We start from the raw sequence: 23,166 nt of genomic DNA, 5'->3' as shown, positions 1-23,166 counted from the left end.
TTATAATTGACTATTTTTAAGTCACAAGTGATATATAAATTTAAAATATTATCTGTTAATTTATAATTAATTTTTCATAAATTGAATAGCAACTTCCATGAAATTTATAATTGGCGATGCATGAATTTATAAAATTATTTATCTATTCATAATTAACTTTTCATTAATTCAAAACTAACTTAAATCAATGAGTCACTTCCATTAATTATTTTAATAATCATTATTATGGTTCTTTCTTGATATTTTAATAAGTTGAGTTCTTTAATTATCATCAATGACTTCATAAAGTTTGCAATTGTCATTTTTCCAAACTGAAAACTTCATTCACAACAAATGATAATCAAATAATTTAGAAGACAATAGTCCCAAAGGATCCCAAGAGTAACTTTCATCATTTTTTTGCTCAAAAAAATTTTCATCATTGAGCATGAAATAATTCATACATTTTTTATTTTTACAAGATCATGTTGATCATATTCTCAGGAAATTTTTCAAAACCTTTCCTTTTTTTTTAAATATTCAATTCTTCCTTACTAAATAGTATAAAAAAAACTTTCATATTAAATAGAGTAAAATATTCCATTAAAAATTTTAAAATAAGGTATCTATGGTTATGCTAAGTTCTTATTTCATTAGTTTTTTTTTACATGCATACTTGAAATAATATTTGAGCCAACTTAGAAGTTTAAATTTTTAAAAATAACCATGCAATAACATGCATACCCTAGAATTTGCAGCAACAATAACAACAATAAATCTTATCCTATTAGAAGGTCAATTATGTGGATTGAATAATGCCAACATGCTCTATCAACAACTAAATACATGGAAATATTGTTAATCCAAAAATTCACTTTCAATAATTTTATTTAGTGTTCTTTTTATTTTTTCTTTATATCTCTTCACAAGACTCAAAATTATCGATTCTACCATTCTCATTGGTGTTTGAACTAGTCTTCTTTGAATATATTCAGACATCTCAAAAAATTTTCAACCATTTTCTCCCACACCAACTTTTTTTTCATTTGCACACACATCCATTTCAACATTTTTATATCTCATACCTCAAATTTATATAGTTATTGCTATTACTTTTTTAAAACCTAATATTTATTACCATATCTCATAATTGGTCTTTTGCGATAAAACTTCCTTTTAATTTTTTGAGGGACAATAAAACTTGTAGCTTTTATTTGTTTAAACCATCCAATTTATATTCTACGTTCAATATTTTCTTTAATTTTTCCATCATTCTATATAATGACTTCCAAATATTTGAACTTGGTATTTACAAAAAAAAAAAAGGAAATAAAAGAAACAAAAACATAAAACTAAACGCTAATTTTCCAAGTGTTCAAAGGGTAAGAGGCTAATAGCTTTACAGCCTAGTGACACGCATGCCCTCTTATAAGTGAAAGGTAGCTGGTTGATTCCGCTTGTAAAGTGAAGTTATTAGTACCTGCCCTATTAATTAAAAATAAAAGAAGAAAAAGGAGAACATAAGGGCACAAAAGCCCAATTGTGCTTCAAGATAGATTTAAGGCTACAACTAGAGAACATGAAAATATTGCTCTTATAGTTATTGTTATTGCTTTTTTAAAGTTTAATACTTACTGTATCTCATAATTAATTTTTCATGATAAAACTTCCTTTTAATCTTTTCAAGAACTTTTCAATCACAAATAAAACTTTTTACTTTTCTTCATTTAAACCACCCAATTTATATTTTCTGTGTAATATTTCTTTTAATTTTCCCATCATTTTGCATAATAACTCCCAAATATTTAAACTTGATATTAAAAAAAAAAGGAAACAAAAACGTAAAAGTGAACGCTACTTTTTCAAGTGTTCAAAGAATAGACGACTAATAGCTTTGTAGCCTAACAGCATGCATACCCTCCTATAAGTGAAAATCCGCTGATTAATTCTACTCGTAAACTTAAGTCATTAGCAGCTACCCTTTTACTTTTTAAAAAAAAAAAAGGAAGAAGAAGAAGATAAGAGCACAAATCCGAACGGTGCTTCTAGATAGATTTAAGGCTGCAGCTAGAGAACCCGAAGAGACTTACACGTTTGATTTCATAACTTCCGTTTGCGTTGTTTGTCAGTGCAAACGTGTCCTGCTGTTATTTAGTGCACGAGTGAGGTTTATGCTACATTATTATATTTATAATTTTTTTTCAATACATCACACGAGCATCTACTATAAACGCATATAACTAAAATTAATAGCATATTAAGATTCCATAATTACATCACCAGTGCTTTAGCCTCCCCGTTTCAACTTGCGGAAGCTACAATCGTTAGGATTATCTTGACTACAAGCCATATGGTTAACTGTTTCCTTCGTGAGAGAAACCAAGATTTTTATCGTACTGAATTAATTATGATCGATAATCATTAAAAGTGAAATAAAATATAAGACTACTAAAAAATTGACGGTCAGTGCAACTTAGTTTTCTCCGAACCAACAGGCACAAGCGTACTTGAGACGTGTCAGACTGAATGCAACTTTTATTGACCTGCACAGAACTTAAAATGCGTGACCAACACCATGCCCAATTCCAATCCCAATCTATGTATCTACCTCACTCGCAGTACTGCACAAAAGCCACTCCAGTGTCTGAAATTTCTTTACAAAGGGTCCAAATGCCTCAATACCTCGTCACCATGCCAAATCACAAGATAGTAAAAAGCCGCGACAAAATCAAAAAACACAAATCAATATCATGACACTCTCACGTACAGAGTCAACCACCCGAGATCGAGGTACATCCAATGACATCAATTAAGCCTTCATGTCAGCCAAATTATATGCTTTACTATTTTAGCCATCATCAATCAAATCTGCGCCATATCAGTGGCTTACATAACATGTATGGCGCAACCATTCTTCAATGAAAGATGGCCATTCTTTTATTCTTCTTTTCTGCTGAAGACCATGGCCACTTTTTCCTACCATGGCCATTTTTTATTAGCACTGTCACACCATCTGCCGTACTGTCATCACAAATAACTCAAATTCAAATGTCATTCTGGCCATTGCAGTCTGCAATGACATTACTATCCAACCCACTACTTTGCTACTTCCATCGTGGTCAGTGTTAGCAGCATCACCTTCTGAGAAGGAACCGTATAGACTGACACTGAAACTGAGACATTGCCACAGAAAAATTAAAAGACTCCATGTATCTATGACGAGTGAATATTGACATGGACCCAAAACTGCGGCAAGGAAACAAGATCTCAAAAATTCATGCACTCTGAGATTATGCATCAAGTTAGGTTTCCACAATATCAGATGGCCATTGCAGATTTGTTGTCCACATGACAATTGAAAAGTAGAAACTAAACCCCAAATATTTAAGACTATATAGAGACAGCTGGGGAAACATAAAATTCAGGATCCTGGTTTCCTAGCCTACTTGAAATCTTTGCTACTGCAAAAATATAACAAAAGCTGCCCAAAAGATGGTACGCCGAAGTAAGAAATGCCATGAGAATGGTGTCAGAGATAATAAGTGAATGGCTAACATTGGGATTAGAATAATTGGTTATCCAGCTAACAATCAGTTAGTCATACAGTTTGACTCAAATTAGTAATGAATGATCGGGCTTGATTTTCTGTATATGGAACGCAATGCACGCAGTCGCGGACCAATATGCATGGAAATAATCCATTCCCCTCCATCTCTGTTTCTTATCACTTGCGTTTTGCTTTAACCTTCAGCCATCAATGCAGTGGTCCTCTGGTTCCATGACAAAACTTGGTTAATCAAAAGAAGGATCACTTGAGACCTAATGGGGCACGAAATCACATGCACAGAAAAGCATAAAGACAAAAGCGGGTCTAATGGATCATACTGACCCTCTTAAGAATTCAAGAGCAAAGACTCGACCCAGTAGAAAGACAAAGCAACTTTCAAACAATAGCAGGACAAGATTTAAGATTTAACATAATCAACTCAATCTAACCAAGAAAAACAGCAAGTGACCTTGCCCATAATTTTTCCAAAATACCCCCAAAATGATGAAACCAAACCTGCTCCATGCTGCAAAAATTAGGAGGCACAAACTGCCATCAGATAGCTCAAAATATAAAAAGAAAATACAATAATATTACAGTTTAGAAAGTAATGTAGACCATTCTACCTTCCTCATCCCATTCACAGATAAATCAGCTAAGCTGAACAGCCCTTCCCAAAAGTCCATGTAGAATGTCTGTTAGGAGAAAACAACATAATCAAAAAACAACAAACATCCCGACCATTACATGGAATGACTGTGAAGCATAAATGGAAGTAAAATAGAACTAACCCCAATAACCCCAAACACGAAGCACCAGCTAAAGGTGCATAAGCTCATCAACTAAAAGGTCCTCCAACCAAATCAACCATTCAACTGTGCTGGTGTATGAGCATATCCAATATAAGACGACCTAAACACTAGAAGAGGAAGAAAGAAGAACCTAAATCACCGCATCCCCTTAAAATTTGAAACAACACTAAAAATGAAAAACACCATAGAAAAGCATAAATCTACATGGCCCCTCCCTGACTGCAGAAGAGTTCTAACATAAACAATCAAGTAAATCTGCACGGAATCAAATGAAATCCAAAAGAAAATCATAATTAATGGTGTAAATATTTGACTTAATCATATAAAAGGAACTGCATACTTCCCACTGCTCACAACAGATGAGGCCTAGGAGCCAAAATCAGTATTCCACAGTTAACATCAATCTTGCCAAATAATAATAAGATCCTGAAACCTTGTAATACTAAAGTACACATAAAGTCACCAACATTAATAAAGCATCAGAGTTCAAGAATATTATGATAAATTATATGCCCCATCATAAGGAAAAAGCTCCAACAACAACCTTGAACAGATAGGCAAGTATCAACTCATCTCCTTCTACCACCACGCTCTCTTAATGTGAGAGAGAGCACCTCTCCTCCTCCAACGTTGTAATAAGCAAGTGACATATTATCCTTGAGAAACCCTGGTTTTCCACTCAATTTCTGTTTGTTGGCAGGGAGCTGGATCTCCCCAGCAATTTTCTCCTTCAGACTGCCAACTGTTTCAGACAGAGATTGCATAGTAATCTCCAGAACTTGTCCTCTGAGATTTCCTTCATCAACATTAGGAACTGATACACAGATACGAACTGGCCCCTGGTTGCACCAAAACAACGTCAGTCAGGATAAACGTCAACACAATTTTTGAAAAACTAAAAGCTAATTTATCATCATCATCATCATCATCATACAAACAGGTATCAAGATCCTTACCGGATGTTGAGCCAGAAACTGCTCTTCTGGGATTAGAGCACAATCATCAAGCTTCTGCTTCTTTGGCTCTGGTTCTTCTGGGAGCGGAGGAGGAGCTTCCTCAGGTGGCGGTGGGGGCGGCAATCCTTGAGGCAAAGGTGGTGGAGGCATCATAGGCATCCCAGGTGGAGGCATAGGAAGAGGGGCGTAAGGTCGAGGAACTGAAACAGGAGTGAATTGAGAACCCGGGGGTGGAGGAACAGGCATCCCTGGTCCATTCACAGCAACCGATGAAGGCAATGGAGGTTGCTGACTGGACATGAATGTTTGCTGCCCAGAAGACATTGGCATTGGATGAGGAGCTGGATGCATGGTTGGCATAATGGGAACTACTGAAGGTCTTGGAGGAGGAACTGGAAGACCACCACTGGTTGGGGCAGAATACTGAACTGTGGGAGGTGGAACGCGGGGAAGATTCAATGCCAGTCCAGGTGGTGGTGGAAGAGGACGAACTGAAGGCATACCAGGTCTAGGAGGAGGTGCGGCAGGGCCAGGAAGGTTCTTAGCTTCATTATTGGCGACACTATTTTGATCCTCGCCGCCAAAACTCTGTGACATGGCTTGGTTTGCAGTTCGTCCTATGCTACCAGTGTGACCATCCCATATAACCTGCTTAGGCTGCTCATCTTTCTTCTTCTCAATTTCTGCCTTCACAGCATTGGAGACCTCTTCTTCAGTAGTACCAAAGATATCAGGACGGGTCCGTGCAAGTCCAACAATGTTTCTTGAGATTTCATCATCCTGAGCCAGTGTTGTCTCACGAATTTTGGCAAACATCCTTTCTTTTTGTTCTTTGTACTTGGGATCAATGAGAGAAATTCGCATATGTTCAGACATTTCATTAATCGGAATTAGCTCACCAGTAATTGGGGAAACAACATACTTTGTTGGATCTCTTTCTGCAGGAATCCTTTCCTCTGGTCTTTTCCAGTTTTTCACAATCCTCATAGGTGGTTCAGGCTCCTCTGTAACATTAACTCCACCTTTCTTCCCATCATCATTGTCTTCCAAACTAGCTGCCCTCATGCCCTCTTCGACAAGCTGGGCCTCTTCCTCATCCATTTCCATTTCAACTTCCTTTTCAGGTTCAACTATATCTTCTTCCATGGGTGAAACCTTGCTTCTCCTTATAACCTCCTCAAGGGTCATTGGGGGAGGCAGCTCCTTATCCTCATCATCAGCAAAATCTATTGTTTCAACCACTACAAAATCATGCCAATCTATCATTGCCATTTGCATTCTTTCCTGCTCTATTTCATCCTCAGCCTTTTGCCGAGCTTGCTCCTGTGAGCGCTCCCATTCCAGCCTGTTCACACACCGTTCAAGGACAGTAGTCATGTCAGAAACACTTCTCCTCAGCTTCTCCGTCAACCCCTTCGGAGGCATCAAAACCTTGGAATATGCATCCGCAAGAGAGGTGAAAAATGTAAACATGCTGTGGGTCGGTTTCAAGAAATGGAATTGAGGGTTATTGACCTCCCTACTGGTCAACCCAGTCAAAAATGATTTTCCATTTCGAGCCACAAATTGTGCTGTGAGCTTTATGATATCCAGCTCTTCCCCTGTAATGCCTTCAGGAAGCCGAACTGTATACTGCTCAGCTTCAGGGGGTTCAAGTACTTTCCTTACAGGCTTAAACTGAGAAGAGAGCTCGGGCTTTGTTGCTGCTGCAGCAGCAGCTGCTGCATCATTACTGTCAGAGGCCGGTGCAGATAAGGTCGATTCAGACAAAGCCGAATCTACAGGTTGCGAAGGAGATTGCAGGGTAGAAGATTGGTTTTGGGCACGAAATTCTGCCAGCCGATGTTGATAATATGCATGATATGGATCCGATGAATTCAGAAAATTGAACTTAACATTGCCTGTGTTATTTGCAATGATCCTTTTCTCAAATTCTGGCCCATTTTTAGCAACGAACTGGGCTGTTTTATCGACAATAGTTCTAATGTCAGGAGGGGGATGTATAATTCCGATAGTTCTAGTGTGTGTAGCAACTGACGTCGAATTCGATTTGTTCTGCTCCTCCTTAGACAACTTCTCATCCTCCCTCTCCTCAGACACTTGCGACTCAGGAAGAGGACCTAGGTTTCCATCAGAAGGAGGAGCAGGAAGAGGCAATATCGGTAATGAACCCAACATTAGGTCATACAGCTAGGCGCTAACTATCGAAACCAACCTGCAAACTGAAATGGAACAAGAAAACCGATCAAAGTAAAATCCAAACAAAAATCAAACTGAAGAATAACGAGACAACGAATCGGTGAGACCAGCAAATCAACAAACATGGAAATTATATTTATCACAAAGGAAGGGGAATAAAACCTCAAGGAACAACAACGAGAGACGGGGAAGAGTGTCAAGGAGAACCACCGACGTTTACGCTTTCGCCTTCACGGCGGCCAAGCCACGGTAGTGGGGGGCACGGAAGATTGAGAGGCAGTCGAATTGAAGAAGAAAAATGAAGTGAAAAGAACGAGAGCGAAACGGGAATTAGGGATTTATAATGAAAAGAGGCAAGCGGGCACGGTCAGGGGACCGACCTCAGTAAATGGGCTGGGCATATCGGGTCGGGTAAACAGCCAGTACCAAACAATGGTTGTTTCGGATTTTATTCGGTCCGGCAAGGTCAGATCTTTTTTTTTTTTTAATTCGAGGCTACAGTATAACAGTACAAAAGAGACAAAAATTATCCTGGAGTCTCACTCAAAAATTATTGTGGATGCTCTTCGTTCACAACTTGATTCACATTCTGGTTATAGCCTTGTTATCTTGGAGATCATGAAGTTGCTTAACTGTCACTGGGATATCAGACTCCAACATATTTCATGTGTTCAAAATGCAGTTGCAAATGGATTAGCTAAAGAGGCTTTAACTGTTTCTTCCTTAGATTGTGCCCCTCCTTATATTAGGGCCTTGGTTCAAAATGACTACTGTATGGGAATTGAATTCCCCTTCTTTTTAAATTAATGCATTGGGCTCTGCCCTCGTTTCTACTAAAAAAAAAAAAATAGAGAGACAAAAATCAAATCATGGCTAAAATTATAAGGATTTTACATTCAGGTTGGGGATTATCAAAAATCTTAATGTTGATGTTATCCCAAGATGGCTGGTAGGCAAGCAAGTTGGCGTATCCATTAGCTTTCTATAAACATAGTCGAAAGTGATTATCCGGTCCTTTACTGTGAGATCTCTAATTTTTTTAATAATTTCATAGAGTAGGTGTCTTTTAGAGTACTTATGCTCGATGGGTGATGAAGCTTCCATTGAATTAGAGTTAACATTGACTTTATAGAGTTTATTATTCCAACAAAGATTGAGCCCTTTAAAAATCTCCATGAGCTTGGTTGTCGTGTTAGAGTAATAGCTCAGGTATTTGAAAAATCTTTTAATTTAATTGTCTTTCTTGTCCTTGATGATACCTCCACAGGTGATAACACTATTAATGTTGATAGAGCCATTTATGTGAAGCCTAACCCAACCACATGCTGAAGGGCTTCATTTAGCTTAATATCTAGCATTACTTTTGCTCAAGTGGTTGATCTTAGATTGAAGCCTTAGGTCTTTGATTATTTGTTACATGCTAGGAAAGGCAATGTCATTTTTCTGGATGTCATTTTTTGAGTAGATTTTCTTACATCTTGATTTCTATATGTTGCAACATGCAGGTGCAAAAAGTTTCTACTAATGCATTCTTCGTGTATTCAAGCTACCAGCTTCATTTTTAGCATTCCAAGTTATTTAATCCGACACACAAAAAAAAAAGTATTAAGCTTGATAAGATTGATTAATTTTTTCTAAACACCGTAGGGTTTTCTTACAATTCCGTAAGATATGAATAGAAAAGCCAATAGAGCTACAACCAAAAGGTCATGCACACTATTAGGGAGAATTTCCATTACTATGCATGTGGTTGGTTTGTAGCCAATCCCAAGTAGTTTTTTCAAGGAAATATTTAATTTTTTTTGTAAGTAGGGCACTTCCAAAATTTTGACCAGATTTTAAAGTAGTTTTGGTCCCTTTGGTTCTTCATAGTTCTGTAACCAGATTTGATAGAGAAATTACTATTAAAGGAAGGTCTTCAATAAATAATATCATTACCATCCTAAGGATTAGGAGGTTAAACCAGAGCAATATATTTAATCACATCAAACTAGAGGTAGTGGCTTAAGAAATCAAAATTCCATCCTCGTGCGGTTGTACGAAAGGTCGGATCTTTTTGAGTTGGCTAGAACTACAAAGCACCATGTTTGTCATGGAAAATTTTTAGTTTTTATACACACACAAATATATATATATATATATATATATATATATATTAAGTATTTTCTCCATTTTTAAATAAAAAAATTTTATTCATATTAAAATTTAGTGTTTTTGTTTATTTTGATACTATATGTATTTAATTTGATCACTTTGGCTTATTGCTAATATATTTCTCATCGAGTTACTTCATAAATTAATCTTTTATGTGCGCGTCATTTTTACAGTTCTTTCTCAAATGCAAGTAATGTTGTAGCATAGTTTTGAAAAATCTTATTGAGTTATTTCTATGGTTTTGAGCATGGATCCTCTCAAGTTGAAAATTACAAATTTAAGTGAACTTCATTTATCTTAGCAAATAAGTGGGAGAATTTTTTTTAAAGAAAAGAATATTATCTCTCTTTTTTTTATTTAACTTTTTGACTTGAATTTACCATTCTTAACTTCCAAAATTGATGCTCATTTTTATTAATTAAAAAGATGATTATTTCTCACATTTTCTTTATTTTTAAAGAAAACATAACTTTTAATCTCTACATTTTACTTATATTTTACTATAAATCCTTGTATTTTTTTTTGATATTATAAGTCTTTACACTTTCATTTTTCAATATTCTAAATCTCTTCACTTTGTTCATTTAGAGACCTAAAATACTAAAAAATGAAAGTGTATGGACCTAGCACACAGAAAAAAGTACAAGAACCTCTAGCAAAACACGAGCAAAGTATAGAGATCAAAAGTTTTGTTTTTCCTTATTTTTATAATATAGATCACATAATTCCTGATTTTATTTTATTTGTTTAGTCTCGTTTGATTTGATTCAAAATAAACTTTGGTTGATAGATGTCATTGCACACGTCCATGTAAAGTCAAAATTTTGATATCAATCATGTAGCTATAATCGTCCTTAAAGATCATCCATCAATCACAATGTGCACACCAATCTTACCTTTGAGAAGAAACATAACAAAATGAAGAGGGGGAAAGCACTCAAATTTACAGAGGCCTTTTAGTAAGCTATTAATAGCACAACGCTCTATATTGTGACACTTCCAAGAGGACGTATGCATGGGCTAGAACCAGAACATTCCCTGCAAAACAGAGAAATATATAGCATCAATCCTAACATAAAATATCTTCTATTAATCCTTTCTCGTCTGGTTTCTTTCTTTTCTTTTCTTTTCTTTTCTTTTTTTTTCAAGGTTTGAGAAGTCAGTAGACCAATACAATACAGCAATAGAGACACACATTTTCAGTTGACGAACACATTCAAACCAAATATCTCTGAATGGCATGACTTCTATTTTTTTTTTTTTTTGGGTGGACTGTTGCATTCAGCACAAAGGCTTTCAGCTGATACCATTCCATCGCCACAAAAATTCAATTGAAGCCATTGTAAAATGCTATCCATTGATCTGCACTTAAAAACTTGAAACTTTTCAAGCGATCCTTAATTGAAACCTCTAAAAATTTGGTTTAGAGCTCACAGCAATACACACACACTTCAAGTCCAAAGGATTTTCTTGTGAGATAGTGTGCTATAATAAAGCTATTTATGGACTTCCAATTAGGATCTTTAGTTTTTGTGTTGACCTTGTTATTGATGTGAGAAAAAGGCAAGTGTTTTTTGGTTAAAAAAAAGAAAGCCCAATATGAATATACCTCATCCATCTTAGATTCTCTTTAAGTCCGTCTATGCTGCTTCTTGTGAAAGAAGTGCAACTTCAATTTCTTGGAGTGACTTTCCTTTCGTTTCCACAACATTTCTCTTCACAAATATCACTGTCGCCAGACAGAATGCACCAAATATAGTATACAGGAGTTGTGCTCCAAGTTGTTCCAGTAAGCGCAAAAATAGCAGACCAACAAAGAAATTGATCATCTGTTCAAGAAAAATGCATCACCAATGTCAGTGAACTTGGTTCCGCTGGACAAGAAAGTGAACTGGGGATAGAGAAGAGAAAGAAGAAAGAACATAATACGAGTCCAAATCACCACAACTTCTTTGATACATACACATTTTAGTCGACGTAAAGCCAGATAAATGTAGAAAAAGATGTCAGCATGTTCTACTAAGAAAGTATACAATTTCCCTAACACATTTTATTTTCCACCACCATACTTGCATGAGCCATGAAACTAATACATGAGCCATGAAATTCAAACAGAACTATACATGTCACAAAGGGATTATCAAGACTCAAATTAATAACCATCTCAACATCCATACAGTGATATACAGCGTTAGATTACCAATTATCTGATACATATGCTTAGCTCACAGACACAAAGGAACCATAAAAAATTTAAAACACTCCCAGGAATAATGTCAGTGGAAGTTAGTTTAGAAACTCTCCTATTATAAACATGGCTAGCGGATCAATCCAAATTGAATATGGTAAAGGAAAATGCAGCAAGGGGAAACATTATAAAGCAGATTCTAATCTCGTGAGATTGTAGAACAAAGTCAACAGTTGTCAAAAGAAAAAAATAGAAATAGAAACAATGACCAATTGTCCCCTAAAAGCATTAACCAGGAACAAATTCAAAAGAATTACCCAATGTACAGCTAAGCAAATTGCCAATGCCTTTGCCCTGATCCTGCTAGGTAGTATTTCTGATAGGAGAAGACAAGGTACGGGACCAGCACCCATGGCAAATGTGAAGACAAACCTGCATTATCCATTCCACTTTTAGCAACCCTATCATGAAAAATGATTTTCTAAGAGTTTGAATAGATATTTATTTATTTTAGTATATTACACTTCGGCCTTGTAACATCCCAAAAATTTTAAGACTCAAATTTAGTTTTAAAAAAATAAAATAAAATATCTATAATTAAATTAAAATTTAGAATAATTTGATAGAGGTCCAGAATTTGAATTTTTCTCAACAAAAGTTTGGTTTTATTTGATTTTTAACTATGAGAAAAATTACCAAAGTTGACCTGGGCTTTTGTGCTATAATAAAAAATGTTGGGCCATTTCTTGTAATTTTCCCCAAAGTCTTATATCAGCCTTTTTAAGGGGAAAACAGACGCAGAAAACATAGAAATGAAACAAGAAAAAGAAAGGAAACGCGTGAGAGAGAGAGAGGAAGAAGAAAGGAGAAAGAGAGGGAGTTAGGCTCAGATCTAGGAGGCTCTGCGGCCGTTGCGACCTCGACTACGCGATAGGTAAACTCCATACTTCAATCCTCTTTCCTTCTTCTTTGTTTTTCTCAATTTTTGGAAGAGAAAATTTGTGAATTTTGATCCCAAAGGCTTTATTCTTGTAAGCTTTTGTTTCTTTGGATCCTAGGGAGACTGTTTTGAGTTTCTGTATAGTGATCTAATATTTTGAGTGGATAATTGGATGAAAAGAGGTGTTTTGGGCACGAATTAAACCCTGAGAGATTGGGTTTTGCTCCTCAATGGTTTAAGCTTATTGATTTAGTTATAATTTTGCTATTTGAGCCCAAAAAGATTTAAATTAAGGTTTGGTTTTCATTATAAGGGCTAATGGTAAAAGTTGGTGACACTAAGTGAATGTTTTTAATTGATTAAAAATTATATAAATTGGAAATTAGCCTAGTGATGGTTAATAAATGGTTTTGGTGGTTAAGTGATACTATGTGAATGGTTCGTTTAATATATGGACCATTGGGATGGATTATGGCTCATAGACCCAAGTTATGTGGTATGAGTTATAGTCTTTATTAATGCTATTTGACATGATAAGGGATGTGGATTACTTATATGTTGTAGGAATTGTTGGTGGAATTTGTTCGGAAGTTAAGGAATAAGCCGAGCCCTATTTTGTACAAGAGGAACCCTTTTGGTACCAAAGGATTAAGGTAACAGGGAAATTTATATTTCTTATTACTTTGTTTTAGCTATTTTTGAATAAATATTATTAGCTATCATGCATTACATATTTTAAAAGATTAAATGTGCTTTATAAGGGGTTATGAGGTACTACTTTGATTATAGTGCAAATATATTTTCTAATTGTTTAACAATGTTTTTATGGAAATGAGATTTGTTTACATGTATTTTAATCATAAGGAATAGAAGTTGCACTTAATGAAGTGTAACTAAGTAAGGTACCTTAAATAGGCTAAAGAATCGTTTAAGGGATATTTATAAATGTTATACTACCTTAGAGTGTTGAAGTGGTCAATACTCGGAAAAGGTAGACACGAATAAAAGGCATGATTTCGGTGGGAGTTCACCAATGAGAAGGTGTGGACTTTTGATATTCCATGGCACACTGCCAGTACTCAATATTGCCTTACGTATTATGGGCTCAGTGCATTAAAGTGGTTAGTGTATTGAGTATTCGACACCTCTTAGTGGGGGAGGGAATCCGACATATGAAGTGTGAGGTTGAGTGCTTAGGCCAAGGTAGCCCTCACATGAAGAGTAAGTCGGGCTGGCTCTGGGAGAGAGTTAGCTTTGACTGCTCAGGATTCACGTCGAAGGGGCATAGGCAGTTCGGTAGATTAGATCATGCTTTAGATTATGTTTTGTGCCTGTGAAGGTACAAGTAGGTATAAGGTTTACCCGCGAGTTAAAGAGTGCCAGGGGGCATTCTGTTAGTCATAAAAGGCCATACCGACCTAGATCATGCATTCATGCATTTTAAATGGCTAAATTATACTATGTTGAATTTATTATTCATTTATTCGATTATGGCTTGCTTTGTAATAATCAATGTAGATTTCTCTGTTACTGAGACTGTGGTTATCTCACCCCTTTCTTTTCAATATTCTAGGTCCAAGCGAAGGAATCAATGGAGGACAGGGAAAGGAGCAGAGCTAGGGGTTGTTTGTGAATTGTAAAGAACTGCAACCCTTTTCTTTTGAGCAAATCTATTGTAATGTATTTAGGATTAGGGTGCCAGTAGGATATGCTCATGTATATGTGCGTGAGTATGTGTGGATTGTATGGCTTGTGTATGAATTTTTGTCTGCTTGTAGACTTGTAGCTAGAAAACTTGGCTATGGTGTGTGGTTTTGATAGATTTATTTAGTAGACCAAGTTTTCACTACAAGCAAATGTTTATTTTGATATATATGTGATTCCACAAGCAAATGCAAAATGGTTGCATTGCAAATGATGTGTTATGGGTAAACATATACCTTGGACAGAGAGAGTGGGTGCGTGGGCCCCACAGAGATCTTTGAGCCAAGTGAAAATGTTTAGCGTGTATATTCATATGTGTATATGATATTTGGAATAGTTTTTGGCCACTCTTGTGTGATTTGTGCATTTTGGGGGTTTAGGGTTCATTTTGGGAAATAGCACCCAAGTGGTCAAATTTTGGAATAAAGGGTTTTTCTACCATTTAAATGTTCTATTAGGTGTTTTTAGTCCTATTTGATGTGTCCAAAGTATTCCCACAAGTTTGTGACCATTAGGATGAGATTTGGACAATTTTGAAAATGATTTTTACCAAAAACCTGCACTTTTGCATCCGGGTGTCCAAATCTTAATCCGACCGTTGGATTTTTCTAAAATTTGAGTCACAAGTAAAATCTTTTATAAGCTTCGTGTGGGTTTTGGAATCACTTTGATCGGATATCGGACAGAGAACGGCGCACTCCAAAATTTGGTCCGGAGGAACTGTCATGGCAGCAAAGGTGCTATGACAGCAACATATGTTAATGTTGAAACATGCACGAAATTTAATCCATCCATTGGATCTTTCCAAAATTTGGTATGCTAATAGTACTATTTAAAAGTGACATGTGGGCTTTGGAATCGCTCCGATCGGAAGTCTGATGATGAAATGGTGCACCCCAAAAGTTTGTCCGGAGGTGCTGTGACAGCAAAAATAGCCAATCTTTTAACATGTCTAATTTTTAATCCGACCGTTATATCTTTTTAAAATTTGGTACACTTATAGTACCCTTTGAATGTGACGTGTGAGTTTTAAAATCACTTCGATCGGCGGTCGAATAATGGAACGGCGCCTCCCGGAAGTTGGCCCTAAATTACTGTCATGACAGCATCTTTTTATTATACTTTTGTCTAGCTTGCTTCCGTGCGCTATAGGTAGAACCAATAATTTTTTTTTAAGGTTTTAAATGATTTATTTCTTAAGTTGGTTAGAGGATCAACTCCTTAACCACACTTAGTTTATTTGAATTATGTGATTTTTGAATAGCACTCGAGGCAAATATTACATTTGTTAGAGGATCAACTCCTTAACCACACATAATTTATTTGAATTATGTGATTTTTGGATAACACTCGGGGCAAGTGTTACAGGCCTTACAAGAGATGTCCAAATTACATGTTCCTCCCCTTCATTTGAAAATTTACATTCCCTTCCCATAACTGTGCTCGTTCTGACCAAAATACTCTTAAATCTATTATCTGTTATTCATATAAAATAACAAGCATTAAAATACATATTTGAAAAACATAAACTATGTTCTAAAATAAAACAAATTACATGTACTGTCTTCCCCTCTGACAAACTATGACTATTTTGTTATTTGCTTGACTTTAGTCTGAGTTTAGTATTATTCAAAAAAATAAAAAATAGTTGTCAGCACAAAGTTAATCACTGAAAAGAATTGAAAGATATATCTTTTCATGCTAATTTTTCAATAAAAGAATGTATATCAGAAGGAAAAGGCTGTAATTTAAACATTTCTCAAGGGAAAGGAGAGTAATTACACTATCCTTTTCAATTGTTTCTGAAAATAATTTGTAGAGATCTTATAGGAAATTGGTGGCATAAAGAGGTAATATTTTAGATTCACACGCAGAATGCAGACATCCGTGCAGCAACCCCTTTCAGGTTAAAGAATAAGAACTGTTTCTATCATTAACACAAGCTCACATTAGATGGGTTGCCCTATGCTTCTTCACCTTGTATCAAGCAAGAGATTAATTATATACTTACCGCTTACTAATACACACAATCAATTACTTATCCCATGAATAGGAAATCAATTTTCATCTTGCTGCCATTATGTTTTCCTGTTGCTCTTTTTCATTTTTTTTAATTTAACGTATGATTTCTGAAGATTGATTTACTCTTTTTTACTGCACAATTAGAGGTAAAGTTTTCTGATCACTCACGTCAACATGCCACCAACAGATAAATACATTGCTTCAGACCCTGATGCCAAAGAACTTGCAGCAATAACCTGGAGACCCATTGACACCGCCTAAACCAACAAAAAGAGTAAGGTCAGATGATATGGTTCTCATGACCTAAAGTCAAATTATATGGGAAAATTAACACTCGGAGATGAATAAAACTTGGTAATAGTATAATATGCATGAGCCAGAAAATTATAATAAAATTATACTAATATTCAATTTTTGAAAATATAGTTTCAGCAATATTCTGATATCCAGTTTTGTTGCCATACCATGCCCAGAAAGCTCCCCAGGAGAAGCGCTTTCCTTCCAAGTTTATCCATTAGAATCATTGCAAGAACTGACCCTAAAGTTACAGACAACATGGTTAGTCAAATACAACAATAATCAACAACAACAACAACAAGCCTTATCTCACTAGGTGAAATACAACAATTACCATGAAAGTAGTGAAAGTACTTTGGACTAAAACAAATACATACCCAGTAAATTGCAAATTCCTACGCATGTGTTTGCAAGACCAGATGGAATACCAAAGGTTTTAAAGACCGTCGAAGAGAAATAAAAAATGGCATTTATGCCAGATAGCTGCTGTAAAGCAAAAAGCGTAGATCCAATGAACATCACTGCAAAAGCATAACTCATTAACTATCAAGCAATTATCTATAAGAAACCATGTTGTACAAACAAACTAAAAAAAAAAAATAAATAAAATAAAATATGTACCTTTGGAATGACGGCCATAGAGTAATTCTGAAAATTTCACCTTATCAGTCTCATCATCTCTGCCAGTCCTTAACAGTTCGGTCATTGCAGGTTTCACGTGTATCCCTCCCAAGAGCTTCTCAAATTCTACTTCAGCCTCATTGCTTCTTCCCCTCTGAACAAATTCAAAAAATTATAAGTGCCAGGATAGACAAATAACCTTAACCAATCAAATAAATAAGAAGTACATATGGAAAAAAATAAAGCCAAAAGGGATGTGCCTGCCATGGTAGTCCTGCTAGCCCAATAATGTTCTAAAACGAGATATCAATAATGTTTATTGAATATTTAATTTGTTTAGGGGGTGTTAAACATACTGAGAGTGCAAAGTTATGAAAAGAGATGCAAGGAGAGAGAATCTCATTCTTTTGCATGATCAAAGGTAATAATGCCTTCGAACAACATCATATCAAGATGTATATATTTTTAAACGGAAAGGGATAATATCATTACAAACTTAAAAAAAGTACAAAGACAAGCAGACAGTAATAAGATATTTCATCAACTACCATTGCCAGACCCAGAAGGGTGGTTTTTTTTTTTTTTTTATCAAAGAAATAAATATCACTATCTAATTCATCACTAGTCCTTGCGAGGCTATGAGCTATACAATGGCTTCTATATACATGAAGCTAACAGATATGCTCCAATTCCAACACAGCAAAAGTTTTGTCTCATATATGATGTTATGAAATGGATTATTGAAACTCTGATCCCATGTAATTAAGGTTATCGCAGCACAGTCACAAATCAAAATATTCTCCACAGATAAAATAAACAACAACAACAACAAGTTTTATCTTATTAAGTAAAGTTCATTACATTGACCACACAATACTATTGTACTCTATCAACAATTAACTTCCCATAGATCCAGCAATTATGACTGATTGTGTCACCACCTCTCCCTCTGAAGCTATCTGTCTAATCTATCCAGGCAATATACTTGATAAATCTCATGCTTAAACATCTATAAGCAGTGATGAGGACCAAAATTTTATACTTCATTTCACTCAATCAATGATACCCCCTATAAGGATCAAATAATATACATTAAAGCATGTTGTGATGGCCAAGTTTGTGCAGAACTTAAGTTATGTATAAATTAAATGAGTAGATAACCTTATAAAGCCAATGAGGACTCTCAGCACAGAACTCCATGAAAAAGGCCAGTATTGCAGCAGGAATGGCAGATACCCAGAAACAAATCCGCCACCTGATCATATCACATAATTACCTTTAAAAAATACAGCTTCAAATCAAGGAAATTAAGAAAACACAGATTAATTGATAACTCTACAGTAAAAATATATCCATAAGATCTTCAAACACACACATCCATCAGCTTCAGTTAGTCCATTTAACATTCCATACCAACCCACTAATTCTTTGGATGGGAATCCAATAAATAGAGCGCCCATAAGTCCAAAACATGTTGCGATTTGAGTTATGCTACCAAAAGCACCCCTTACAGCTGTGGGTGACACCTATAAATTGCAATAGGATTCATGGTAAGTATTTGGCCCAAAAATAAATTTAAAAAGATCTTTACAATTGAAAAATAATGCGATCTCATAATGTAGATAAAGAAAATTTTGATGCTATCATCGTTTATATATACCTCAGCCACGTAAAGAGCTGTAACAGGTGGGCCGAGTCCCATTCCAGTGCCAACAAATAACCTTCCCAAAAGCATACCCCACAGGCTTTTTGTTGTTGCACTGCAGTATGAATTCATTAGTTTGTAGCTTTATAACTTATTCAATATAGAAGGACAGCTTGGAGTAAGAAGGCATTAATTTGGACAGCTCTAAGCAAGAGAACTTTAAGACATATATGAGAAAGAGTACATTTGAATAGAGAATTCCTACTATTTCATGACAATGATTATTAAAAACAACATGAAAAACAAAATTTGCAGATAGACAAAGAAGTGCTCAGCTTGAATGCAGAGACAATCTGGACAAAGCTTGCGTCAACTAAAAAGTAAATGGAGCTAAATTCAATGATCACCCAATTTTTCACTGAGCAAAAACAAGTAAATTAAGGGGGGGTTTGAAAAGGAGGCTTGAGTGTATTTAATGTTAATAAGAATTATGCAATGCAGGAAGATGAAAGGGGGAGAGATAAGGAAGCAGAGAGGGAGAGACAGAAGAACAAGAGGGAGAGGAGGCTTAGCTCTCTGAATAATATCGCAGCAAGCAAAATGCAATTACAATCATCAAAAGAAGTCTCTTTCCAAAATGCATTGAGCTACATATAAGAACGCATTTGCCAATGCTTCCTTCTCAGGCAGGAAACAATCCAGTTGCCCTGTCAACTAAATAAACTAAACATACAAAAAGTAATTAAAACATGATGTAAATCAATTTCCTTCTATAGTAAGTCTTCCATAATTTCCCATCAAAGAAGTATGGGTTTTTCACTTTCTTTCAAAGGCTTATTTATTTATGTCTTATAGAACAAGATCACAATATTCTTCAAATATACAGGTAAAAATTTAATTTGCGATAACGCAGTAGATACCTCATTGATGCCCCAATGATCATAGGCAAAGCACATAACTGGAATGCCCTTCGACGTCCAACCCCATCTGCAACCCAACCACTGAATAGAGATCCAACAAAAGCGCCACCCAAAGATGTACTTACAACCAGACCTTAATCAAATACAGCAGGAAAGGACATATTTTAGATCCACAGAACAAGATAAAAGATTTAATGTCAACTAGATAGAGTACCTTCAGCCATGGTATTCCCTCTAAATCCAAGGTCTATAGAAATGCTCTCTAAGGTTTCATTGACTACTCTGCATTAGAATCAGCAAAACAATTAAAGCTAATAATATTTTCCCGCATAAATTACAGGACATAAGAAGAATGAAGATCAACCAGAGAATCAGAGTGAGACGCACCCAAGATGGTAGCCATATAAAAATGAAGAAATGGAGGCCACTAATACATGCCACAATGAGCGCTTCCAAGAAGGTTTTCCATTCAGTAAACGTACTGAAGCCATGAAAAGTGAAATTCTTCCATTAGTAACAATATCATGAGAACAAAATTTCTAATTGGTATTCATGAACAAGATAGAGAAAAAGATGCAGATGTTCAAAATTTTCACTCCTATTGAAGGAAAAATGCGAAACTGGGACAACAGAGTAGATGACCCAGAAGCTCAAAAAGTTTGTAGACTTGTTACATAGACTTCCCTAAATATAGAAGGTCTGACTAACCTCGTTTTCTAATCTTACGGGTATGGGTGCACGTTGCTTGTATCTATTTCAAATTAAAAATCAGAAGCTCACAAACATGATGAATTGTCAGTGTACATCAAACTTGAGAGTACTTTGAAATTAATTCTCATCAGCATACGTATGTACCAAACTAATATATATCTGTTAGCACGCATTTTCAGGAAAATATATAAAAAGATTTAACAATATTTTGTTGAATTGCCGGTCTTTATTTATCCATTTTCTATACTAACCCCAAAAGTTCATTTAAGCTGCCATATTCAACTCTGGTTTTCTAACCATGTTTATCACTGATAAATAATCACAATATCATAAAATCAAGAGTGGCAAGGTTTAGGTAAAGTGCAAGGGCTCAAAACTGTAAGATGTAATAAAAAAAAATCAAAATTTCCCAATTTGAATTTGTTCCCTAAAACAGATGCATCTAATTTTATTAACGTCTGAAAAAACACAAACGATCAACATATGCTTTAAAAACACAGTAACAACTGAAAGGTACCTGGGTTTTCTTCTTTGTCATATGAAATTATGTGATCCTTGGATGCCACTCGCTTATACGGATCAATAAGTCGTCCCCTCATGTCGAAATGGTGCAAACCTTTTCCAAACCCAGCAAGAGAAAAACCTTCCCCTGACTGCATCAAAAGAACAAACAGCAATCATGTAGTTCTAAGTTATAGTAAACAACCAGCTGTACGGAGAGACTAATTTTTTAGATCTGACACTCCACAACATTTTGATCGCACGGGAAAAACAGGGGAACTCGATGGTTTAGCATTTATCCTCATTTCTCAAACCAGGTAAAAACCGAAACTCACCATTTTTGTTCAAAATAGTAAGACATACAAATCGGAAAACCTCTCCCAATAATCACAAAAAAGTGAAAATGCAAATGCAAACGTAAAGAGAAAAACTCCACGCCCACATACATCCGTAACTACCTGCATTGATTTATATACTCGAAGGGGAGGAAGGGAGCAAGAGATTTGAAAAATCGAGTACCTTCCTCTGTGGTGGAGACTTGTAATGGCGTTTTAAATGCAGAGATCGAAAGAAAGCGATGCGATTGAATCCAAAAAGCGCGTGCGAAAGACGATGATGAGAAAAAGAAGTGAATGAGATAGCGGGCCCGAAAGGCTAAAATGAGCAGAATGCTAAGGAGCGGCGTCAGTGTTAACTTGAAGAAATCAAAAGCGAAGATTGCAAAGACCGTTTTTCTCATATCACAGAGGGGTACTATACGCACTTGGGCATTCAGAGATTTAGGGAAGAAGCAATGTAATGTCATGCCACTACGCAACCAAACGTATTAGTGGCGTTATTAGGCAGAGAGCTCTCTGTGGCCAACACCTGTGCGAGGAAGATGACGAGTAATTATATGATGCGTTCGAGTGTACCGTAGGCTTCTTGCTCCTTCTCCAACTGTATCTCTGTCAGTGGTGTTCCATGAGACCATAACAGTTGAGACTTGATAGTATCGCCACATGTCCATAGGGGAGAATCCGCCATAGATTTAGCATAAACATTAAGTTATGATTACGATGCTGTCTCAAAGTTGGTGCTTTTTTAGTTTTTTTAACTGTTACTTTTTCCCCTCATTAACACATTTGCCTGATTTTGGTAATATTAAATTTTAAGTATCAAAAAAATGTTAATTCATAGCCTACGAGATCATTTACATCCTCTTCTAGGCTTAAAAAAATCATTTACTTTCTTTCAATTACAATATAAATTATTTTTAATTTAATTTATATTTCTAAAAAAATAGTTAAAATCTTATTTAAAAAAATTGCACATCTTTTCAATGTATTTTTGAGTAAAATATATAATATTTGATTTATTTAAAACATTTTCATTAATTATTTGAGTGAAATATAATAAAGTTTAGGTATGATTGAAAAAATATATAAAACCTAATCAAATGCCTTGTATTTTAAATTAAACAAAATTTTTAAAAAATGTCATATATTATAATTTAGATGAAATATACATGAACTATCAATTTCTTCTCAAATGCGAGAATTGTATTAAATCAAGTATTGTTATATTAACTTATGACTCTTTACTTTCTTTGATGGAAAAAAAAATCTCAACTCTTTAAAGCATAGTATTAAAATTCAAGTCAATTCAGATTGGTTGAATTTGACACACCATTAAAAATGCTTTTGATTAATTTAATGAAATAATTTGGTCATGACCAGATTAATCACAATTTGATTATGATTTTGTCTATTAACTTTTAAACCAATATTTCACCCATTCGATGATTGGTTTGATTTTTTATTTCTTACTCTAAAGCCTAATGTAATATTTTCCAGATCAAAATAGTAGTGAAACTATAACATCTATTCCCTCCAGTCTTTTTTATAAGTCATTTTTACCAACCTCATAAATATTAATGCAACAAAAGTACATAGAATAATTGTGGATGAAATTCCAAAACTAACCCTCAA

General features: G+C 35.3%; 2 protein-coding genes and 1 long non-coding RNA gene across 21 annotated transcripts; 1 reads left to right on the top strand and 2 right to left on the bottom strand.

Annotated features, from left to right (window-relative positions):
- Positions 1-3,515: 3,515 nt before the first annotated feature.
- Positions 3,516-7,813, bottom strand: LOC129288052 (probable splicing factor 3A subunit 1). 16 transcript variants are annotated; one of them, XR_008587907.1, is made up of 6 exons: positions 7,656-7,813; positions 5,295-7,516; positions 4,318-5,177; positions 4,153-4,221; positions 3,976-4,075; positions 3,516-3,749 (listed from the first exon to the last, which is right to left on the bottom strand). XR_008587907.1 is itself a non-coding variant. In XM_054924375.1 (4 exons), the coding sequence occupies exons 2-3, from the start codon at positions 7,470-7,472 to the stop codon at positions 4,908-4,910; spliced, it is 2,448 nt and encodes an 815-aa protein (XP_054780350.1). In that variant the 5' UTR covers positions 7,473-7,516; positions 7,656-7,813; the 3' UTR covers positions 3,516-4,221; positions 4,883-4,907. The 16 variants fall into 16 exon arrangements, 2 of the variants coding, with proteins under 2 accessions (XP_054780350.1, XP_054780351.1); XR_008587908.1 differs by having other exon boundaries at positions 3,996-4,075; XR_008587904.1 differs by having other exon boundaries at positions 3,976-4,052.
- Positions 7,814-10,458: 2,645 nt separating this feature from the next.
- Positions 10,459-22,071, bottom strand: LOC129288532 (probable plastidic glucose transporter 3). Of its 4 annotated transcripts, none has more exons than XM_054925157.1 (15): positions 21,655-22,052; positions 21,213-21,348; positions 20,372-20,465; positions 20,199-20,266; positions 19,985-20,117; positions 19,080-19,179; positions 18,833-18,945; positions 18,581-18,674; positions 17,420-17,573; positions 17,176-17,319; positions 16,966-17,039; positions 16,670-16,758; positions 12,153-12,267; positions 11,257-11,476; positions 10,459-10,685 (listed from the first exon to the last, which is right to left on the bottom strand). In XM_054925157.1, exons 1-14 carry the CDS (start codon positions 21,658-21,660, stop codon positions 11,288-11,290), a joined length of 1,509 nt encoding a protein of 502 aa, XP_054781132.1. In that variant the 5' UTR covers positions 21,661-22,052; the 3' UTR covers positions 10,459-10,685; positions 11,257-11,287. The 4 variants fall into 4 exon arrangements, with proteins under 4 accessions (XP_054781132.1, XP_054781135.1, XP_054781133.1 ...); XM_054925160.1 differs by having other exon boundaries at positions 21,716-22,047; XM_054925158.1 differs by lacking the exon at positions 21,655-22,052 and adding an exon at positions 21,532-21,628.
- LOC129288533 (uncharacterized) lies at positions 12,324-14,848 on the top strand. The gene is made up of 3 exons (XR_008588019.1): positions 12,324-12,769; positions 13,340-13,428; positions 14,349-14,848. It is a non-coding gene; the product is annotated as an uncharacterized LOC129288533 (long non-coding RNA).
- Positions 22,072-23,166: the final 1,095 nt, after the last annotated feature.

The sequence above is a fragment of the Prosopis cineraria genome, unplaced genomic scaffold (assembly GCF_029017545.1).
Source record: "Prosopis cineraria cultivar Desert tree isolate PC_DT_omini unplaced genomic scaffold, ASM2901754v1 PC12, whole genome shotgun sequence".
Classification (NCBI taxonomy): Eukaryota; Viridiplantae; Streptophyta; class Magnoliopsida; order Fabales; family Fabaceae; genus Prosopis; species Prosopis cineraria.
The sequence above is the reverse complement of the archived record's forward strand: the minus strand, read 5'-3'. Positions and strand labels throughout refer to the sequence as shown.

What these genes read in the sequence shown, in the direction of transcription:
- LOC129288052 (XM_054924375.1), bottom strand. Translation starts at nt 7,472, where the DNA reads ATGTTGGGTTCATTACCGATATTGCCTCTTCCTGCTCCTCCTTCTGAT. An exon ending in AGTTTCTGGCTCAACATCCG is followed by an intron (nt 5,178 to 5,294) that starts GTAAGGATCTTG and finishes TGGTGCAACCAG; the next exon opens with GGGCCAGTTCGTATCTGTGT.
- LOC129288532 (XM_054925157.1), bottom strand. An exon ending in GTCCTCATTGGCTTTATAAG is followed by an intron (nt 17,574 to 18,580) that starts GTTATCTACTCA and finishes GAATTTGTTCAG; the next exon opens with AGGGGAAGAAGCAATGAGGC. An exon ending in CTATGGCCGTCATTCCAAAG is followed by an intron (nt 17,320 to 17,419) that starts GTACATATTTTA and finishes ATGCTTTTGCAG; the next exon opens with TGATGTTCATTGGATCTACG.